The sequence below is a fragment of the Glycine soja genome, chromosome 16, assembly GCF_004193775.1.
Source record: "Glycine soja cultivar W05 chromosome 16, ASM419377v2, whole genome shotgun sequence".
In the NCBI taxonomy this organism is placed as follows: domain Eukaryota; kingdom Viridiplantae; phylum Streptophyta; class Magnoliopsida; order Fabales; family Fabaceae; genus Glycine; species Glycine soja.
This window is the reverse complement of record NC_041017.1, coordinates 32,528,728-32,549,825: the sequence shown is the minus strand read 5'-3', so window position 1 is coordinate 32,549,825 and position 21,098 is coordinate 32,528,728. Positions and strand designations below refer to the sequence as shown.

At 28.7% G+C, this 21,098-nt stretch overlaps 3 protein-coding genes across 3 annotated transcripts; all 3 read left to right on the top strand.

Moving 5' to 3' along the window:
• The first annotated feature begins 477 nt into the window (after window positions 1-477).
• LOC114389202 (peroxidase 12-like) lies at window positions 478-3,260 on the top strand. Its single transcript, XM_028349827.1, has 3 exons — window positions 478-753; window positions 1,422-1,607; window positions 2,444-3,260. The coding sequence occupies exons 1-3, from the start codon at window positions 517-519 to the stop codon at window positions 3,056-3,058; spliced, it is 1,038 nt and encodes a 345-aa protein (XP_028205628.1). The 5' UTR covers window positions 478-516; the 3' UTR covers window positions 3,059-3,260.
• A 1,577-nt stretch (window positions 3,261-4,837) lies between these two features.
• LOC114390397 (peroxidase 12-like) lies at window positions 4,838-7,957 on the top strand. The gene is made up of 3 exons (XM_028351123.1): window positions 4,838-5,116; window positions 5,879-6,064; window positions 7,164-7,957. Exons 1-3 carry the CDS (start codon window positions 4,868-4,870, stop codon window positions 7,767-7,769), a joined length of 1,041 nt encoding a protein of 346 aa, XP_028206924.1. The 5' UTR covers window positions 4,838-4,867; the 3' UTR covers window positions 7,770-7,957.
• Window positions 7,958-13,341: 5,384 nt separating this feature from the next.
• LOC114391237 (peroxidase 12-like) lies at window positions 13,342-16,263 on the top strand. Its single transcript, XM_028352290.1, has 3 exons — window positions 13,342-13,626; window positions 14,012-14,197; window positions 15,438-16,263. The coding sequence occupies exons 1-3, from the start codon at window positions 13,384-13,386 to the stop codon at window positions 16,044-16,046; spliced, it is 1,038 nt and encodes a 345-aa protein (XP_028208091.1). The 5' UTR covers window positions 13,342-13,383; the 3' UTR covers window positions 16,047-16,263.
• Window positions 16,264-21,098: the final 4,835 nt, after the last annotated feature.

Here is a 21,098-nt window from a genome sequence, read left to right as displayed (position 1 = left end):
CAAGTAATGAATATATATTAATTAAAAATCACAATAAATGAACATTAGTAATATTTATTCATAAATCATAATATTTTTTTTTAATTCTTTACCTGTGTACATTTTTTTTAACGTTTATTAATTACCTTAGGGGTAATTAATTGCATTATATTCCTAACATTTATTATGCGGCAACCATTGTTAGGTATACTAAAACTGTCACTTCAATCAATTGGTGTTTCCATATACCTTCTGCCTGGTCTCTTTATAATGTCTATTTTATTTTGCTTTCCACATGCTATGTACTTGTCAAACAAATTTTTATTATTATTCACACCGCTGTTACATTTTGAAATCTTAACGCATATAGTTCCAAATCTCAAAAAACGCTTGCGCCACGTTTTAAATATTATACGTAGAAGACTAGTGGGTGGGAAGTGGGAAGCAACCGAAGAACGTTACCTCAATATTGAATCTATAAATAACTCTTCTAAGTTTTGGTTATCTCAAGTCACACTCATAGCAAATTAATCAAACATGGCTAGGGTTAGTGCTTTGTTTCACTCTTTGCTCTTGATTTCTTCCCTTGTATTGGCTTCTCAAATCCATGTTTCCTCTGGGAAACTAGTCCCTGGACTATCATGGAATTACTATTTGTTGACATGTCCCAAGCTTGAGAGGATTATAAGGAAGCATCTTGAGGATGTCTTCGAGAAGGACAGTGGAGTAGCTCCTGGCATACTTCGACTCTTCTTCCATGACTGCTTTCCTAATGTAAGACTACTTGAGACAATTTCCCAAACCCTAACTCCCATCTTTATTTCTTATTCTCAACCTTAACTTCCAATGCTGTGATTGACACTTCAATCAATTAGCTTATAAGTTTTCACTTAATTTTTCAATCCTAACTTATGACTTATATATACGCTTTGACAATCTTAATTATAAGTTAGTCTAACAAATATATTCATAAATTTTTTGGAGAAATTATGGCATGTTCTGAGATTTTATATATATATATATATATATATTTATGATTTTAGTTGATCTTTATGTAACACGTAATTCAATTTTTCAATTTATGATTAGCCTAGATCACATACATAGTAGTCAAGATTATATAATATTTTCTTAAGTTCTTGACTCTAAGTCTCATTTCTTATAGTAAATATACAGATAAAACTGTGCAAGTGATATTGGAATATCCAGAATCAAACAATTTCCTTTTATCATACAACCAAGCAATCTCCTAAAAGAGCTGCCACTTGACGAGCTACAACTTTTTTTTTCCCTCCATTTTCAAACGAAAAGTTGATTATTTCGCATCACTTTTTTGCATACAAAGGAAGTATAAGAAAAAGTGATGTAAGAGAATTTTTTTTTTTTCAATTTCCAAATAACCTTATTCAATCGATGATATTGATGATTTGGACTGCAAACAGGGATGCGATGCGTCTATATTGTTGAATGGAGACGGTGACGAGAAGCAACACCGTGCTAACTTTGGTTTAAGGCAAGAGGCCATTGACGCCATTGAAAACCTTCGGGTTCTCATTTACAAGCAGTGTCTACCAGTTGTCTCATGCTCAGACATCCTTGTTATCGCAGCACGTGAAGCTGTTCGCCAAGTACGTAATCATTTTCGTTCACTATTTAATTTCTTCTGGCACTATTTCTTCCGTGATTATTAAGTATATTTAAATATATTTTTAGTTAACTCAAATAATGTTTTCAATAATATTATTCTGAAAATCCATTATGAGTTTAATTATGTGTTTAATAAAAGATCATCTGACCATTATAGGTGAGACTCATCACGTGATTTTTTTTATAAAAATTCTAGTTCCTAAAATAAATCTTATTTGTCTTCTGAAAATAACCTTAAATACTAAAAATTATGATTTCTATTGAGAAAAATCTAAATCGATCTCCCATCTACTATAAAGATATAAGTGTCAAGATAATGTATATATAAGTAGAAAAGTAGAACACAAATTCTTACATGTAAACTAACTCTTTTGAAGACTCATCAAATTTTTTCTTAAATTCATTATTGAGTCACATATCATATTATCTATGTAACAACTCTAATAATCTTCAACACCATATTGAGAAAAGAGAAAAAAGATGCATGAAAAACGTGAAGAATGAGTTATTGATTGTTATTTTTTTTTTAAAAAAATAATTACAAATTAAAAATTAGAAAATGTAGATCAATTTTTATTAATGAAAAACAACCTTCTTGTGATTACCATCAAATTAATGAAAAACTAATCAAAATTTCTCGAGAAAAATTTATATATCACATTCATTAAAAATAACATAATCAAAATCATTTATAATATATAAATTAGAGATAATTTTCACTCAAATTATAACATTATAATGAGATTAAAAACACATTTAAACATAATGCTTGATCTCTCGTTTGTTCCTTTTGGTAACTTCTTTGTAATTTGAACAGTTAGGAGGCCCTGATTTTGACGTGCCACTGGGAAGAAAAGACGGTCTAGGACCAAACGCCACCGCGCCGGACAACCTACCGGCACCATTCTTCCGAACCGACGATCTTCTCAGAGGATTCGGAAATAGAGGTTTCGATGCCACCGATGTGGTCGCTCTCTCCGGCGCACACACCTACGGTCGTGCCCACTGTCCCTCCCTAGTGAACAGAACCATCGAAACGGACCCACCAATCGACCCAAACTTCAACAACAATTTGATAGCTACGTGTCCCAATGCCGAGTCCCCCAACACCGTTAATTTGGACGTGAGAACCCCCGTGAAGTTCGACAACATGTATTACATCAACCTCTTGAACCGCCAAGGAGTGTTCACTTCTGACCAGGACATCGCGGGCAGCCCCAAAACCAAGGAAATCGTGAACCAGTTCGCTTCAGACCAGAAACTGTTTTTTAAGAAATTTTCCGATGCTTTTGTGAAGGTGAGCCAGCTAGATGTGATAACGGATCGTATTGGGAAAGGGGAGATTCGTGATAAGTGCTTTGTTGCAAATAAGAGAAGATCTTCTATGGCGTCTGTGGTGGAAGAAGTAGTGGAATTGGCTCAGGAGATATAATTGTATTGGGTCCTTTTGCTCAGGGTGTTCTTTTTTGTTTTTCTGAATGGATTGTGTAATAAACGTTGATATGTGTTTTCTTTTCTTGTTGTCTTCTCATAGATCATTGCTTTGGATTGGTTCAAAGTTTAACCAGTATAACATAAACAAGGCAAAAGTAGTACGAGAATAATTGATATAAATATTGCTGCTGTGTTCCATCGATCGAGCTTATTCCCTGTTATTATGGACAGCGGTGATAAAATTAGATTTAGTGACAAAAGTTGGTCACCATTTGCGAGATATAGCAACATAAAAATAGTTTTACTTAAAAAAAAGAAGCAAAATCTAATATATTTGCTTGAATTTTTGTGTATGAAACAAATAAGTAATTCATTAGTTATTTTCATAATTTTACACTATTTATTATGTTACTTATTTGCTCTGAACCAATCAAAGGCATAATTCCATCTAAAATCAAAGTTGTTCGAATGGACAATGAGGAATATACACTACTGTCAAAGAACAGTTAGTGTTATCTCCTTCGACTTTGACTTTCACGTCAGCTTTGTTCACAAGACTCACCATATTTTCTTCGGTTGCACACACAAGGTATTTACATAAACTAAAAATGAGGGATAAAAATAATGGATGAAATCCCTAATTTCATCTGAAATTAAAGATGTTCGAACAGGATAATGAGAATTATCTATATGCTACTGTTATTACCTTTGACTTTGACTTTGTTCTTACTATGAAAGCAAGTCTAAGCATTAATATTTTTAAATTGATATATGGCAGTTTTTTTTTTATATTTCAATCAAAGGTTACTATAGTAAACAATTTAAATATATAGAGAAACGATACCAGTAATCCGAAACTCTACTCTAAATTTAATTATAATATTTTTACATTTTTTAATAAGCTTTAATTTGCATTTTTTTTAAATATGAACATCGATGATTGTATATACACTATTTGTTTTTCTTTTTTTGAATATGGTTTTAATAATTTATTGGACTAACTACCATATGTTTTGAGGCTTTTGGGTAAGTACACATATTATATTTAAGATATGTTTGGATATATATATAATTAATGGAAGAATATGATTTTTTTTAAAAGGCAAAAAAATGAAAGACAAACCATCAAGTGTTTAACTGATAATTTTCATTTTTTAAGAAGATTTTGATTTTATTTAGACATACTATATATGAAGCCTTTAATTATATTAATTACAAAAAGTCATGAGTGTTTCAAACAAAACAAAAAGTCACTAGTGACCAAAGGAAAATTGTGACAGTAAACTATGATATTTTCTCTTCTAATATAAAGAAAAGAGAATTAAACAGACCTTAAAAATCTCTCGAATTTCTTTTTTAATTTTTGGTTCTGCATGATATTTTCTTTTGTTCTTATCTAAAGAATACTTTTATTATCTTCCGAATGCTTCCAATTTGCTTACAATAACTTTTGGCCCTTTGTGTTATGAAGGCTCACTTTGGCTTCTCCTGTTCTCGAGGAAGCCTTCCTTAATTATGTAAAAAAATTCTGGTAATTAATAAACTAATTTGTTTTAGGCTCCGTACAGTAAAGTAAAATGAAATAAAATGAGAATTAATTAAGATAAATTTTGAATTAAAATATAAATAAAATTAAAATGTGAATCTTATTTTATTATTTTCAGTTCTCTTTGGTTTCATTGAAAACGAACGAACCCTTAATTAACTTAAGCTAAAAGGTAATGTAATTGATGTCAGAATCACTCCCTACTTCTATAAATAATAATTCTTGAGGTAATCTCAATTTGCACTCAAGGCAAAGAAAGACATGGCTACGCCGCCTAATTCTTTTTGTTCTTTGTTCTTTATTTATTCCATTCTACTTTCTTCATTCTTCCTTGCCTATGAGGCACAAGCCTACCCCCCAGTAGTGAATGGACTATCATATTCTTTATATTCCCAAACCTGTCCCAAGCTTGAATCCATTGTGAGAAACCATCTTGAGAAGGAGTTCACGCAAGCTAGTTGGCAAGCTGCAGCCTTACTCGTCGTTTTCTTCCATGATTGTTTTGTTCAGGTAACTTGGTACAATCATCCTATAAATTCTACAGTGTCAGCTTTGCAGTCAATAACTTATAACTTATAAGTTTCTAACTAGTTTATAAGCTTGAATTCAATAACTATCTTATGAGTTTGTTTTACAAAACATACATTTAGACTTTTCACTATAAATTCAATAAGATTTAAGGTAGTAGTTCGATAAAACAATATAATAATGAATTAACTATCTACAAAGTCATCAAGCCAATTAATTTATTTTGTCAAAATTTCTAATAATGTTTTAACTATATATATAGTATTTTGACTAAAATATGTTTTATTCTCTTAAACGGGAGATAAGCTTATTTTTAGACATCCAAATTTAAAATTGATTCTTTTACTTTTTATTATTTGAGAAAAAAATCTATATTTTATTCCCTTTACCCAATTAAACACCCTCTCAAATGGTAGCAGAATTAATATTTTAAAAGAAAAGAAAAACACAATAGAGAATTTAATAATAAGAATACAAAATAAGGTGGGTTACTATGTAAGTGTTTGATAATTCCTTAGTTACATAAAATCTCTACTGATGTTTCAGCATAGAACTAAAACTTTTTTTTTTCAAATTACAGAAGGCTAAAAAGATTAATTTTAAATTTAAGAAAACGAAAACAGAGATTTGTCCAGAGATTAAAAACATATTGAATTCCAACATTTTTTTATCACTAAGATTATGCTGGGTAATCTGATCCTATTTTCATGCATGAGTGATTAATTTGTTGATATATGTGCGTAGGGATGTGATGGATCGTTGCTGCTGGATGGGAATCCAGGTGAAAGGGATCATCCACTCAACCGAGGCATAAGCCTTAAGGTTCTGCGGACCATTGATGATCTAAGGAATGTTGTTCACAATGAATGCGGCAGGATCGTTTCTTGTGCAGATATCACTGTCTTGGCAGCTCGTGACGCTGTTTACCTTGTAATCTCATCATCCCTATTACTTTTATTTTCCTTCTTTTTTTTGTTTACACAGTTAAAGCATATAATTTAGTCCTTATACGTATCACTGACTTTTAATATATGATCTTTTATACATAATTTTTTTAAAATCAGTCTCTATACATATAAATGTTATGAATTCGGTCATTAATTATATATTGATTGTTAACTTTCTTATGCATTTTTACATTCTTATACATGTAAGCATTCTTAAGTCCTTATACATGTAATACACTCTTAATTTAGTTCTCATTGGCTTTAATATATAGAAGTTAAATTAAGAATGTGCTCTCTGTATAGAGAGAATGCATAAGAAATTTCATAGTGATATAGATCAAATTGATAATGTTTACATGTTTAGAGACGGATTTAATAAATATTTGTTTCATTTTTGCGTGATTATTCTTCTTTTTTCTCGTCGGTTCATAAATTAGAAGAATAATATTTGTTTAACTAAATCGATCACATCATGTCATAATCTTTTCCACGCCTAAAAATGACGTTTTGTGCCCACATATCCATCTCACGTGTCATTGCATTACATAATATGTGACAGAAGAAAATAAACTTGTGAGTCGGAATGAAAATGTTGAAACCACATATCAAAAAATTCAAATTCATTTATTAAATTAAGAAGAGTACTAGCAAACCTTCTAATATATTCAAATTATTGGTTACAATTTATTAAAAAATTATAAAATCATAATTATACCATTTAATATATGTAGACAAATATTTTATACGTAGTTAAAATTTATTAAAACATGAAGAACACGGCATATTTTAATTGGGTCACCCCGGTAGTGAATTCAAAGATGATATTATTTGTTTGGGTATAATCAAAGAGAATATATTTTTTTAACTTAATTGATTTTGAAGCAAGAATATATTTTAACTTGAAAACATATACTTTAAAAAAAAAAACTTGAAAACACATTAATTTGATTTTTTTTTGTCTGCAAAATATATTGATTTGGTCGAGCATGTAAAAATCAAACATTTTATTACGAACATAACTATTTGCTAATTATAATTTATGTTTTCATTTTATGACTTTTATTTGATTCAATTTTGAACAGTCTGGAGGTCCCAATTTTGCTGTGCCACTTGGAAGACGAGATAGTCTAAACTTTAGCTTCGAAGAAGTAAATAATCTTCCATTACCCTACAACATCACTAGTGTGACACTCCAGACATTTGCATCCAAAAACTTAGATGTCACAAATGTGGTTGCTTTAGTAGGTGCCCACACTCTTGGTCGTGCCCATTGTCACACATTCTACAATAGGCTTTCTCCTCTAGACCCCAACATGGATAAAACCCTAGCCAAAATCCTCAACACAACTTGCCCAAGTACATACTCACGTAACACTGCCAACTTGGACATAAGAACCCCCAAAGTGTTTGATAACAAATACTACATTAACTTAATGAATCGCCAGGGTTTGTTCACCTCTGACCAAGACTTGTTCACTGATAAGAGGACAAAGGGGCTAGTAGAGGCCTTTGCACACGATCAGACCTTATTCTTTGAGAAATTCGTGGATGGATTTATAAGGATGAGCCAATTGGATGTCTTGACGGGGAATCAAGGTGAAATTCGTGCAAAATGCAATGTCATAAACAATAAGAGACCTATAGTGACGTCTATTAATGTAGATGAGATGGTACAATTAATCTATTAGTTTTGAATTATAATATGCCCCAGTTTGTTACTTGGGTAGTTCTTTTGTGTGTTGCTAGCTAGTTGTTTGCTTGTTCATAAATGTTACTTATGACACGACTTTAGGCCTTTTAGTGTTTCTTACTTAATATGTATGTATCGTGTAATAAGAATTGTTTAACTTGCACTTACGTTTGTTAGGCTAGAAAATCTTGTTTATTTTTCCTCCTTTCTATTTTACTTAATTATATTTTTTTTACAATTATTGTTTTGCTATTCCTTCCATCCTTAATTATATAGCATATACTTTTGTTAAGCTTTTCAACAAACACAAATAAGAGAAAGAAAATAAAATCAAACAAAGAAATAAAAGAAATCAAACTTTATTCATTAGTTAAAATCAACTATATCATAAAGGAGTTTTATACTTGTAAGTTGATGAATGAGTCTAATATAGTTCATTTATATATTCCATTTCAAATAAAGATTACTCAAATATTAAACATCTCTATTTTTTTTTTTCTGTATTGCATCTTTCCACAAATTCAAATCCTGCTAATAATCTCGATTCATATCAAGATCTGCAAATAAAAAATCTTGAAAAATATTTTAAAAAAACAAAAAAACATTTTTTCCATTAATTCTATTTTCAATTGATTTGTCAATAATAAATAGATTGTTCATAATCTTTGTCCATCTCACAAAAGTACACATCTATATAAATATCAATCAATATATACAAAAGTTTATCTCAAGAATTACCCTTAAAGATTATATATAAAGTGTTGTTCAAGTTTTCAACTTTAAGGTTAAGAAAAATGGTGAAGTAAGTAATTTTCAATTCAAAACTATTTATTATTTTTCATTTTCTTAATTCAAAACAAAAGTAAAAAGGAAAGAACAATGTCTTTTTTTTTTCCTTTTCTTAATTTTGACTTTAACATATTTAAGAATATTAAAAGAATGACACTATATTTTAGATATTAATATTATTTTTAATTTTTAAAACAAAATGAATTTTGATTATTTTCTTGACTTCATTTAGGAAAAAAAGAAGGTCAATTATGTTTTTATCCCTTAACTTTTTGCAAAATTTACTTTTTCCCCTAAACAAAAATTTTATTGTTTTTTTGCTTGAGGCCAAAAAGGCCGATTTTTATTGTTTTTGGTTTCTATATTTTTCTCCTCTTTTAATAAGTTTAGTTCCCATGACCACACAACAAAGTTTTTTATGACATAATCACTACATTAATAATTTAATGACTTGTCACATTTAGTTTAACATTATCAACAATTTGAGAGGAATTAAAAACATAATTTATAAAAAGAAATTAATTACATGTAATATTGCATCTATTAGATTTCTTGATGACATGATTACTAATCACTGAATTACAATTGTGAATACGTGTCATAGAAAAACATGATTATGTGATAGCATGGCTAAAACAATAAACAAAAGAAAAGTATAAAGATTAAAATATTAATTAAATTTTTGTTTAGGAACTGAAAATGAAATTTACACAAAGTTTAGAGGCAAAAATACGATATTTTTTTGGAAGGCAAAAGAAGCAACATTGTTAAGAGCAAATTACAACACTTTTTTTTTATTTTTCTACACCAACACTTTTTTAAGCTTCAAAATATATATTACACTAATACCTCTTGTATGTTTAAAAACATCATATTGATATCTCTTCAAATCTTAAATTAACACCCCTTACAAGAAAAGTGAAAATAATAGTTAAAAAAATAAAAAATACTTGTATAATTACAGAAAACTTTAGGAGGTATTACTGTAATCTACTCATTTATTAATAAAAGGATTTTAGGTTAAATCACAAGTTGTGAAGCAACCCAGCCTATGCCAATCGTTACAGAGAAAGAAAAACAAAGCAACCCAAACATAAATAGGCAACCCATAAAAGTCCAATGGAACAGAATCCCTACAGGCCAATTACAATCAAACACCGTTGCTTTTCTCGAACTTGTGAGCAAACAACAAAGGTTGTTGCTTCCTGCACTTCCAAATTACTTCCTGTATTCTTTTTTGGAATGTTTTTAGCTTTTAGATTGGCCATTCTGAAAGTAAAAGAAAATGTAAAGAAAGTAATTTAGTACAGGAAACAACGAGCCAACAACACAACATCCCTCATTAAATAACAAATCATCTCCAAAAGATTTAATTAACCTTATTCAATATTACTATTTTAAAAATATTTTTAGATTTAAATGTGACCACCATCTCCAAAATATTTAATTAAGGCACACGAAGTTTAGAAGATATAGTTCTTTTTTGTTTGTAAGAAATCAAATAATTAAATGAATTTCACTAGCAATTAATCTTAATTAGAGAAGTACTTTGTACTTATATTTGAGTTTAGATGAGTATATATACTAATATTTATATGCCTATTTCTTTATGAAATCAAAACTCTTTTAATAGGTGGAATCCTATCATTATAATTTTTTTTATAAATATAAAATAAATTTGAATCCAAATTTACAATTCTTAATATTTATAGCACAAAATCCACCGGTACATAAAAGTCGTTAGAAAATTTATATCAAATAATAAGCTACTTAATTAATATGGCTTGGGTTGGGTTAAATTCGTGTAATTTTTTTTATAGACCCGACCCAAATCAACATGATAACAAATGAATTGAATTAGGTTTGATTAATTGGATATGAATATTTAAAAATATTTTTATTTTTATTTTTAAAAGGTAATTTTTTAGAATAATAATTTGTTTTTACTTAAATATTTGTAAGTATATAATTATTAAATGCACTTAAAAAAGACCAAATTATAATAATATTTGACTGATAAAATTAATAATTTTAATATTAATATAATATTTTTATTTAGATATAAATAAAGTATGATATTAACATGTGAAAATATATATAAAATTAAGAAAAAAAAATAACAACTTCAAAAAAAAATCATGAATGACTAAATTTAATAAATTATGTGAGTTATAAATTATTAATATATTTTTTATTTAATAATTAATTTATATATAAAAATAAATTTAATTATATAAAATGAGTTACATCGAATTAAAAAAATAAAACATATTATCCAATGATCAATCTTAATTAGAATGATTTAAATTTGATCAAAATATTTTAAAAATTTAATCAAATATAATTAAATTGAGTTGGATAAGATGTGGATCCATAATCATGAATATTCCTATTGAACAACTAACATGAGACTTAAAAAAAAAAACTTTTATTTGGGATGGTAAGTGTGCGTTAAATCATGTTATTGAAATCCTCAAATTAAAGCAATAGAGAAAATAACTAATAAATTGAAAATGGAATGTTACATAATTAAATTAAATTCTTTAATATTATATATATATATATATATATATATATATATATATTGTGGTCAACATTTAATTAGAAATATATACATTTCTAACTTCTAAAGAGGAGCCTCGTGCACGTAACAAGAAAGGAGGTTTTGGTGGATAGCTCTGAAGCCGCCGATTTTGACAGTACATGCGTGCATTCTCCTTTTTTTCGGTCTGAAATTTCTCGATTTTCATGTCTATCCTAAATAACCCCACTTCGTATAACGCGCGTGGTTACTTTTTTCATGTGCACGCATGCACAAAAGATAAAATTTTCTCATATATATGTTTAATTAATGCCTTTGTTTCCACCCTTTAATTTGGGTTAAAGTTTACTAATTGTTCTTGAGCATTCAATCTGAATGCCAGTGAAGAATATAATAATCTGCAATGATTCCGTGTATTAATTTATAATCCTACCCTTGCTGCATCGCATGTTGTGATTGGATATTATCTTTATTTTTTTAATTAAAATCGTCTTAAAATAAAAGAAGTTCATAACTAATCGAATCTACGTACGACAGATGTCAACTTGTAGCAAATTTTTATGACTTAAATATATGTCAACTTGTAGCAAATTTTTATGACTTGAATATATTTTGACTCCTCAAATTAGGTTATTTTTGTTTTTATCCCTCAAATTTAAATTCTTTTTATCATTTAATTTTGAAAAATATTATTTTTTGTCCCTTATCTAATAAAAAATTATCTCAAATTGTATAATTAAACTGTAAAAAATTAGTTAAGAAAAATTAAAAAGAAAATTTTCTGAAATTAAGAGCAAAAACTAAATTTAAATTTTTTGAAAAAAATAAAATAAAATAGACCCAACTTTAAAGAATAAAAAATGTATTTAAGTTATTTTTTTCTGTTAACTTTTTATTCAATTTTTTCTTGTTACTTAAAAAAAATAAAAATTCTTGTTACATTTAAATTGAGTTCCCTCACCATGCAAAGTCCGTAACTATCCCTCTAGCTAGTAATAACTAATAACATTAAATTTGACTTGAGTGATCTCCAGTCTAATAATATATGCCACTTGCCTGTTTTTAAATTATTGGAATCTTTGTTCACATCATCTTTTACATAATAGCTTCATACTCATCATCATTCACACACACAAAATAAGGGTTCAAACTCATCATTCAAGTGCACGTGGACGTTTTATTTTGACCAATTTCAGAATACCGTTATTGAATTTAAATTTTATCACTATAAATTTAAATAATAAAAGAAGGCACTATACATACACACGCACAATTTAAGACACGGGAATCCTTTGACTAAAAAGGTTTTTAGTATGGTAAGAGCATCTCTTTCACCGAGAGTTTTTTCCAACATACACTCAATTGAATTTGAGACCATACTATGAAGAATAATAAGACACATATTACCTACATATATGTGAGTATTAAAGAATTTATAATTAAGTTTGAATCAATTTTAAATTTTATAAATATGATATATATATATATATATATATATATATATATATATATATATATATATATATATGTAGGAACTTCCAATCTTTAATTAATGTAGGTCTTGAAATAAAATTATCTAATAAAAAGTTTATGTTGAAAGAATAATTTTCACTTTTTATCGATGTATACTAATTTCCCTCAGGAATTTTTAATTAAAAAATTATTTTATTAAAACATTTTTTTCATCAAAATCGAAAAAACTATTTAATATTTGTTTTTAAATAATTTAAAACATGTATGCGAATGAATTTGGGTTTATTATTTTTTTGAATTTCAGTTTTTAATTTTTCATCATTTTTTGTTTGTTTTTAGTAAAAAAAAATTCTCTTTCATTTTTTTGATCTCTAATGTAGAATTTTTCGGGAGCTAATAAAAACAGAACGAATAAATTTTTAAAGGACTAAAACTAAAAATATTTTTTTAAGTACTAAAATACAAAATGAGGGACAAAAAGTTAATAAACCCAATGAATTGATTTTTTTTACAAGAGAATTGAATATCCTAAATATGTACTATAACGTATACTATTAGCTAGTATTCACGATTTGGAAAAATTCAAACCATGTATGCACATGCATGTGTATAAGGGAAAATTACAAGTTCCCTTACACACCTACCTCACTCCGGTGTCTTAATATGTAGAATAGAATTTTCTCCGAAACTTACTTGGGCTTACTTTATTAGGTAAAAAACATGTGGGGCATAACCCCATAGCAGCCCTCCTATAAATTCTCACCCTAGTTGTGAATCTCAAATATCAAACTCATCAAGGTAAACAAAGATGGCTAGGTCTAGTGCTTATCCTTTGTTCTTGATTTCTTCCATTCTGTTTATTTCACACATTTATGCCTCCCAAGTAGAAGCCAAGCCCCCAGTAGTGAAGGGACTATCATATTCTTTCTATTCCAAAACATGCCCCAAGCTTGAGTCCATTGTGAGGAAACATCTCAAGAAGGTGTTCAAGGATGACAATGGCCAAGCTCCTGCCTTACTCCGCATTTTCTTCCATGATTGTTTTGTTCAGGTAATTATTTTTTTTTATCGAAAAATGTTAATTGTTAGAATTATAATTTATTAATAAAAGAGATCAAATTCACTACTTTTCTTACCTTTCCTTAATCATCTATGTTTTGCTAGAATAATATAATGCTATTCGATCAGGCAAAAGTGATTAGTTATATAAATTCCATGATAAAAGAAAAAAATATTAAAAATGAGTACCCATGAAGTATTTTAACTCATGGATCAAACTTCTGAAGATCGAGTAACTTATTTTGGAGAATAAAGTAACAAGGAGAAAAAAGTTGCAACTACAGAGCATGTTTCACCAATAAGGTTAATATATATGCATGCATATATATATATATAGAAAAAAGATATTACCTCTAACTTAATTTGCATTTGTATAGGGATGTGATGGATCATTGCTGCTAGATGGGAGTCCAAGTGAAAGAGACCAACCAGCCAACGGAGGCATCAGAACTGAGGCCTTGCAAACCATTGATGACATCAGAGGTATTATCCATAAGGAGTGTGGAAGGATCGTTTCTTGCGCAGATATCACTGTTTTGGCAGCACGTGATTCAGTTTTCCTGGTAATCTCTTCATCCCTCTTACCTTTACTTGCACTACTATTTTGTTTCTCAAAACCCTCTGCTCTTACTATAACTATAGTTTTGAAGCTTTTCTTTGTGATATATACAAGTTTAACTTTTATTCATGTGTACGTTAAGACTTTTACATTATCAACGAAATAAAAAATAATGTAAAATATAATTTCTAATATTGTTATTATAAAACTTAAAAATTATATATATATATATATATATATATATATATATATATATGATTAAATGAAAAAATATAATTTTTTAGGATATATAATTGAATTTTGAACGTTAGAAAGTTAGAATAATTTACAGGTAAAAATTCCATCCTTATATGATGACTAACTCTAAAATGTTGTCCATTGTTTGGGCAGACGAACAAAAGTTGCACTCCTTGAATGTTAGTTAGTCAAAGTTACATTATTAAATGTACTCGGTTTGTACTAAAAGTAAAATAAAAAAATATAAGAACATAAAAGTGAATGTAAAAGAAAGTAGAAAGTAGAGAAAATTTTCTCATCATGTTTAAATGAATGAAAAAGTGGATAGAAGTAAAAATTTAAAGTATTTTAAAAATATTTTGTATTATTTTAAAAAAATAATGTAATTAAAAAATTGAAACTTTTATTATACGGAATATTATTTTTCTTTATATAAAATTCACAAAAAATATTTCCTTTTTCTTTTTTATTATCTTAAAAAATAATAACAATATTATTTTCATCAAATATCTGTCGTCTCCATTTTCTTTTTATTTTTATTTTTATTTAGACTCATCCATACTTAGTGTAAAGTAATTATCCCTCTTTCAACTTTAACAATAGCCATATTATTTTACTTAAAAGTGGTTTCAGTAATTTAATACTATTAACACTTTATTCTACATAAATAAATCAGGCAAGGCTTTAAGAAATGGAGATAATGATGGAGTCGTTATCATCGACACTCAAGTGTCGAGATGGTAGTGCTAATCTATCTGTATATAAATCAGAAAATAAATTAAATAATCCAAGCATGTAATAGTCTGCCTGTAAAGTTAGACTAAACTTTGAAATCGTAAAATATTTTGTTCGATGTTTGTGGGGGCGTAGCCATTTAATTATCTAGGAATTCCGAGTAAAAATTTGTATCCTTTTCACTATGGCAATTCCTTTCAAAAACACTTATATCTTATATTCAAAATGACACTTAATTTGATTTATTAATAATTTGTTTTTACTTTGAACAGACAGGAGGTCCCGATTATGCAGTGCCACTAGGAAGACGAGATGGCCTGAGCTTCAGCACATCAGGAACAAGTGATCTCCCCAAACCCTTCAACACCACCGGCGTGACCCTTGACGCTTTCGCCGCCAAAAACTTTGATGTCACCGACGTTGTCGCCTTATCCGGCGCACACACCTTTGGTCGTGCCCATTGCGGCACATTCTTCAACAGGCTCTCCCCTCTCGACCCCAACATGGACAAAACCCTAGCCAAGCAACTACAATCCACTTGCCCCGACGCAAACTCCGGCAACACCGCCAACTTGGACATCAGAACCCCGACTGTGTTCGACAACAAATACTACCTTGACCTAATGAACCGCCAAGGGGTGTTCACCTCTGACCAGGACTTGCTCAATGATAAGAGGACTAAGGGGTTGGTCAATGCATTTGCGTTGAACCAAACGTTGTTCTTTGAGAAGTTTGTGGATGCTACTATAAAGTTGAGTCAATTGGATGTGCTCACTGGAAATCAAGGTGAAATTCGTGGCAAGTGCAATGTGGTGAATGCTAGGAAGTCTTTGTTGACGTCTGTGGTGGAAGAGGTGGTGCAATTGGTTGATCAGTTTTGAATGGAGCAAAAGTTTGTAAGTTATGTGTAGTTCTTCTTGTGTGGTGTTGTTTAATTGCTAAGGATATGGGTGTGTTCTATTTTGGGGATTGTTGTTTCCTGTTTGACATATGACTCATGTAATAAGGATAAAGTGTTCAGTATTATGTGCTTCTATTTTGTCCATTTTCTCTTGCTTATTAAGGAAATAAATGCCCTAATCATGATCTTCCCATAAATACTTTAGATCGACCCTCTGTTAGAATAATTGAAAGAAAGAAACTCAAGCTTTTCATTTCATTGTGTGTATATGGTATTTATACAGAAAGAGTTGCTAGTAAACAAGTTGCAACACATGCTGCAAAAGAAAGAAAAACTCAAAATGAAACTAACAGAATAAAATAGTATTATAACGATATTAACCAGCAACTATTATAACTAACAAAAGGAAGTCTTTCTAAAGCTAATTAATTAAAATCGTTCCAATTTATCTCTAATTAAAGCTCAAGAATATGAAAAAGGCTAAGTAAAAAAAGGAGAAGAAAAGAAAAAGTAACGGTGGAAAAGGAAGAAAAAAGACGATAACAAGAAAATAATAAAATTAGTAACGAAAAAGGAACAGCAGAAAGAAAGAGAAAAGCGAATAAAAAAGTGCCTCAAATTGCACTCCAATGTGAAATACTCCCTTCGTTCTCTTAATTTTATAAAAAAAACATAGTTTTTTTTCTTTTTCATAAGTAAATTTCAAATACTTTTGTTTCATTTAATAAGACTGTTTAAAATATTTTTTTTATTAGATATAGGTTTAATATCAAGTTTTAATGAATAATAATTTTAAAAAAGTATTTTTTAATTAAAAATAATACAATCTAATAAAATAATTATTTTTTTATTAAGTGCAAAATTAGTTTTTTTTTTAATTTTTTTAGAAAAGAGAACTAATTGAGTATTTGGTTGTTGTTGAGTTAGCAAAAGAGACAAGTTATATCTTATGCCAAATCTTAGAGAGAAACTGTGCCATCTTAACTCTTGGATTGTCAATTTGATATATATAGCTTGAAAGATCACGATTGTTTGAAAGTCTAGCAAAGACCTTGTGATTTATGTTTGTGTATGAGAATTATTGATTGACATTGAGATGAAAATCAAAATTAAATTGTGACATTCTAATGAGTGGATTGAAGTGAGAGCAACAACCTTGGCATGACACACTTGCATATATGCATGTCTTGAGGGAGACACTTAAGCCACGAGAAGCTATATACAAGTAATGTTTCTTCTTCTTGGTCAAGTCATGCCTTCTAATCTCTTGAAAAATGTTTTCATGATTCTCAATTGATCTCTTGTGGGCACCATATATAAGGCATGATTGGAAATTTTTTGGAAGGATATGTGATGGTGAGGCTGGTTGAATCTCAACTTTTGTGGAGTTAGTTGTTTGTGATTGTGTTGAGTTTAGGTTTGTTATTTTGGCCAAGGACAAACAAAAGTCTAAGTTTGGGATGGTTTTCTATAAATTTTTTTCATACTTTATTTTGTTAACCAATTATCTTAATTTCTCTTTAATTTAGAGTTTCAATTCCACCAATTTGAGAAAAAAATTGTAAATATATAATTAGAGTTTTGTTTGATTTGCCAAATAGAAATAGAGTATGTTTTGATTGATTTTTTTTTAATTTTTTTAATAAAGGAGTGAAGATTCAAGTAAAGAAAAAATGGAGCTTTTAAAGGATAGGACTGGCTTAAGCAAGTTGTCAAATAGGATTCAAAGTGGAAATTCGAGCAAAGAATTGCTAGCTTAAGCAAGTTTTCAATCCGGATTAAAAATGAAATGTTCTAGAGGGTCAGATAAAGCTTCACTCAAGCGAGACTCACTCGTCGTTCAATCGAGGAAGGTTTTAAATAGCAACTTCAATTGGTGCTTAAGTGAAAGATCGATCATCTCACTTAAGTGAGATTGCTCCTAAAGCTCAACAGATGCATTCACGCTTAAGTGAGAACTAACTTGGTATAGTTTTAGTTTGAAAAGCTCATGTTTAATTGGGCAATGCACGAAGTGACTTGGATTTAATTCAGAAGTTTGGTGATGATTTTTGGGCTTGAGAATCCCTTTAAAGCATTGCTATACGACTGAATCTCCATCTTCATCCATTCTTCTTTTGTATTTTATTTTTCCATGGCTAGACATAGCTAAATCTCATGTAGTTATTGGGATTGGATTGTAATAGAACTTCAAACATGTATTCTCTATGATTTTTAGATCTCCTTTCTTCTTCAATGCAATTTATTATACTTCTATGCTTCATCTATTTTCTATGGCTTGATATCCATGGTTATGAGAATTATTTTGTGTTGGAAGACATAATCTTATTCTAGATCTGAAGTAGAACGATTCATGTATCCAATTGCTAGGAATAGCTTTTTAATTCATTAATTATTACAATCCTTCTCTTTAAACCTAATTTTTAGATTAAATCTACCGAGGAATTAAAGATTTAATATATAAATTTAAGTATCAATTACCTAAAGAATTAAGATTTGAGAAGTTTCGCAAGGATTGAGTGAATGTTAAAGTAGAAATGTAATGTAAGATCTCTAGACTATATTTCTAAAAGTCTCTATGAATTCTGACCCGACAATATTTGTTTCATCATTTTACATCAAAACTACACATTTACAAACTGTTTGATAAAATTCCACAAAGAGATTTCAGTGACTTTCATGCATTCTTTTATTACTGTATGCTTGTAATTCTAAGTGTAACCATTTATATACATAAATTTTGCATTTACTTACGTCTTAACTTTTGCATTAATTTATGAATATTACACGACTTCTTTAGGCTAGGATACGATGCTTTATAAATCAAAGGACTATTAAATTATTGGTGCGCTTACCAAAATTGGAAACAAGGATGAGAATTTGATTTAGGTGGGTGGTTTGAGTGTTATAGCACATGTATGACGCTATTTGTGTTGGCTAAGAAGATGCTATGCAATGTTACAGTGTCAACTTTTTTGCTGACTCAACCTAGCGTTACCACAAAGTTGACGTTAAGTATAAATTTGTGTCAGCTTTTGTGATATAATGCTGGCTTTTGGACAAAGCTAGATGACTTATTTCTTACAGAGATGGTTATAACAACTAGTAACTAAAGTGATTGATTTTATATTAATATTGTCGGGGAAATGGTTGTAAGTAGTTAAATGTGATTAATTTTGTATTAAGATTGTCGAGAAAGAAAGAAATTTTATTACGATATATCAACTGACAGAAACAGATCTTCTCAAGTGTTTAAATCTCATCTTTTATTCTTTTAAATCTTAATTTTAGAATTAAAATATATTATGTTATGATTATTTTTGAATGATCAGGATCTCATGCAGTAATAATGTTATTGGAGAGAATCCTCTCCCATCAACTGACCATTGTACCTTATAGTTTGTATGTGCACACATTATGGGAGGAAAGATTCACTTGAGTCGTTGGAGCATCAACTTACAATATTATCATATGTATTGATTTATTTTTTATCTATTTATTCAATAAATTTTCAATATCTTTTCATATTATTTTTTGCTGAGTTTATTATTATTTTTGCTTAATTTAATTTTTTTTCTGTAAAAGTGGAAACTATAAATTTGGAGATTTCTTATGCCTATTTTGTAGGCTCAATAACCATAATTTAGCCTTTTCTTCTTGTAATAGTCGACACGCACAGGCATGGATTGATCATATGATATTAATTATTACTATGGATTTAGAGGAGGTAGTTTACGATAGAGCTCACGGTATTATCGAAACTACAGTCATTAGCTAGTGACAGTAAGTACTTATCAAACTGGAAATGTACAAACTTTTAATCTTAAGATTTGTCCAAATATAAGCTTATATAAGTTACTTGATATTACAAAGTTGAACCCGTTGACAACGATAAATCAATCATGACAAAGATGATGTTTGTTTTAAATTGTTTTAAAACAAAACCAGTGTGCTATGAGGTTGTTTAACCCATGGAGGGCATTTTGAAGCACCCAGAATATTATAAGGAATTATTTTGTTTTTTTTTTCGGCAATAGGGGTTGGTCTCCTATATATTAATTAACTTAATGTTCTTTTCTTTTTGGTGCAGAATTAACTTATAATGCTCTGATTACTAGTTATAGTTTCTGTGAAATTTCAATAATCGATTTTCAATATACATTATAATTATTAGTAAATATTAGCATTATATAACATTTAAAAAATAATTATGTTCAGGATATGAGCTTTAAGAAAAAGACAAAATTTATTTCGATAATTTTGCACCTCTAAAGGGATTAGTTAATCTTGAATTAATTGTTAATTAAAATTCATCGATGTCGCGTACCATAAAAACGATGCCATCTTTGAGATGAAAAGTAATAAAATAAAAATTATGTGATACAGAAAAGGGTGAGATACATGTGGATGGGATCTAACAAACCTTTAGTAGGGTGAGTTTTAAAAATTACATAATACTGTATGGTTACGTCGTAACATACAAAACTAACATAAATTTAAGCAAATAGCTTTAATTAAAATACGATATAACGTTTTAAAATATAATATTAATGAACAAATATTATTGTTTATTAAATAGTTATAAAAAATTGTAAAATGCAAATAATATATTATTATATTTAATTCATATTAAGTGCCTTAATTAGACAGGAATGTTCACATGTATGTAAGTATATTTAGCAATTATTTTTATGTAATTTTGATTTTTAGGTTTTTTTTTCTATCAAAAAGGCTTTTTCTTCTATCTTATTTTCACAAAATTTCAAACACATAAATAAACTGAGACAAACTTATTCTAACTTAATTAATAATTTAAAGTTTGAGTCTTAAAGAAATATTCTATCAAATTTCACAGTTCAAATATGATTACTTTCCTTAAAAGATAAATGTGATTTCGTTGGAAAAGAAATTAAAAACAACATTTTTTTCAACAAAATTAACGTGTAAATTAAAAAAGAAATATGTACTAGTATATGCATATTATGGCAAGTATTACCCAAATACCACAAACCTAAGAGTACTCTTGAACACA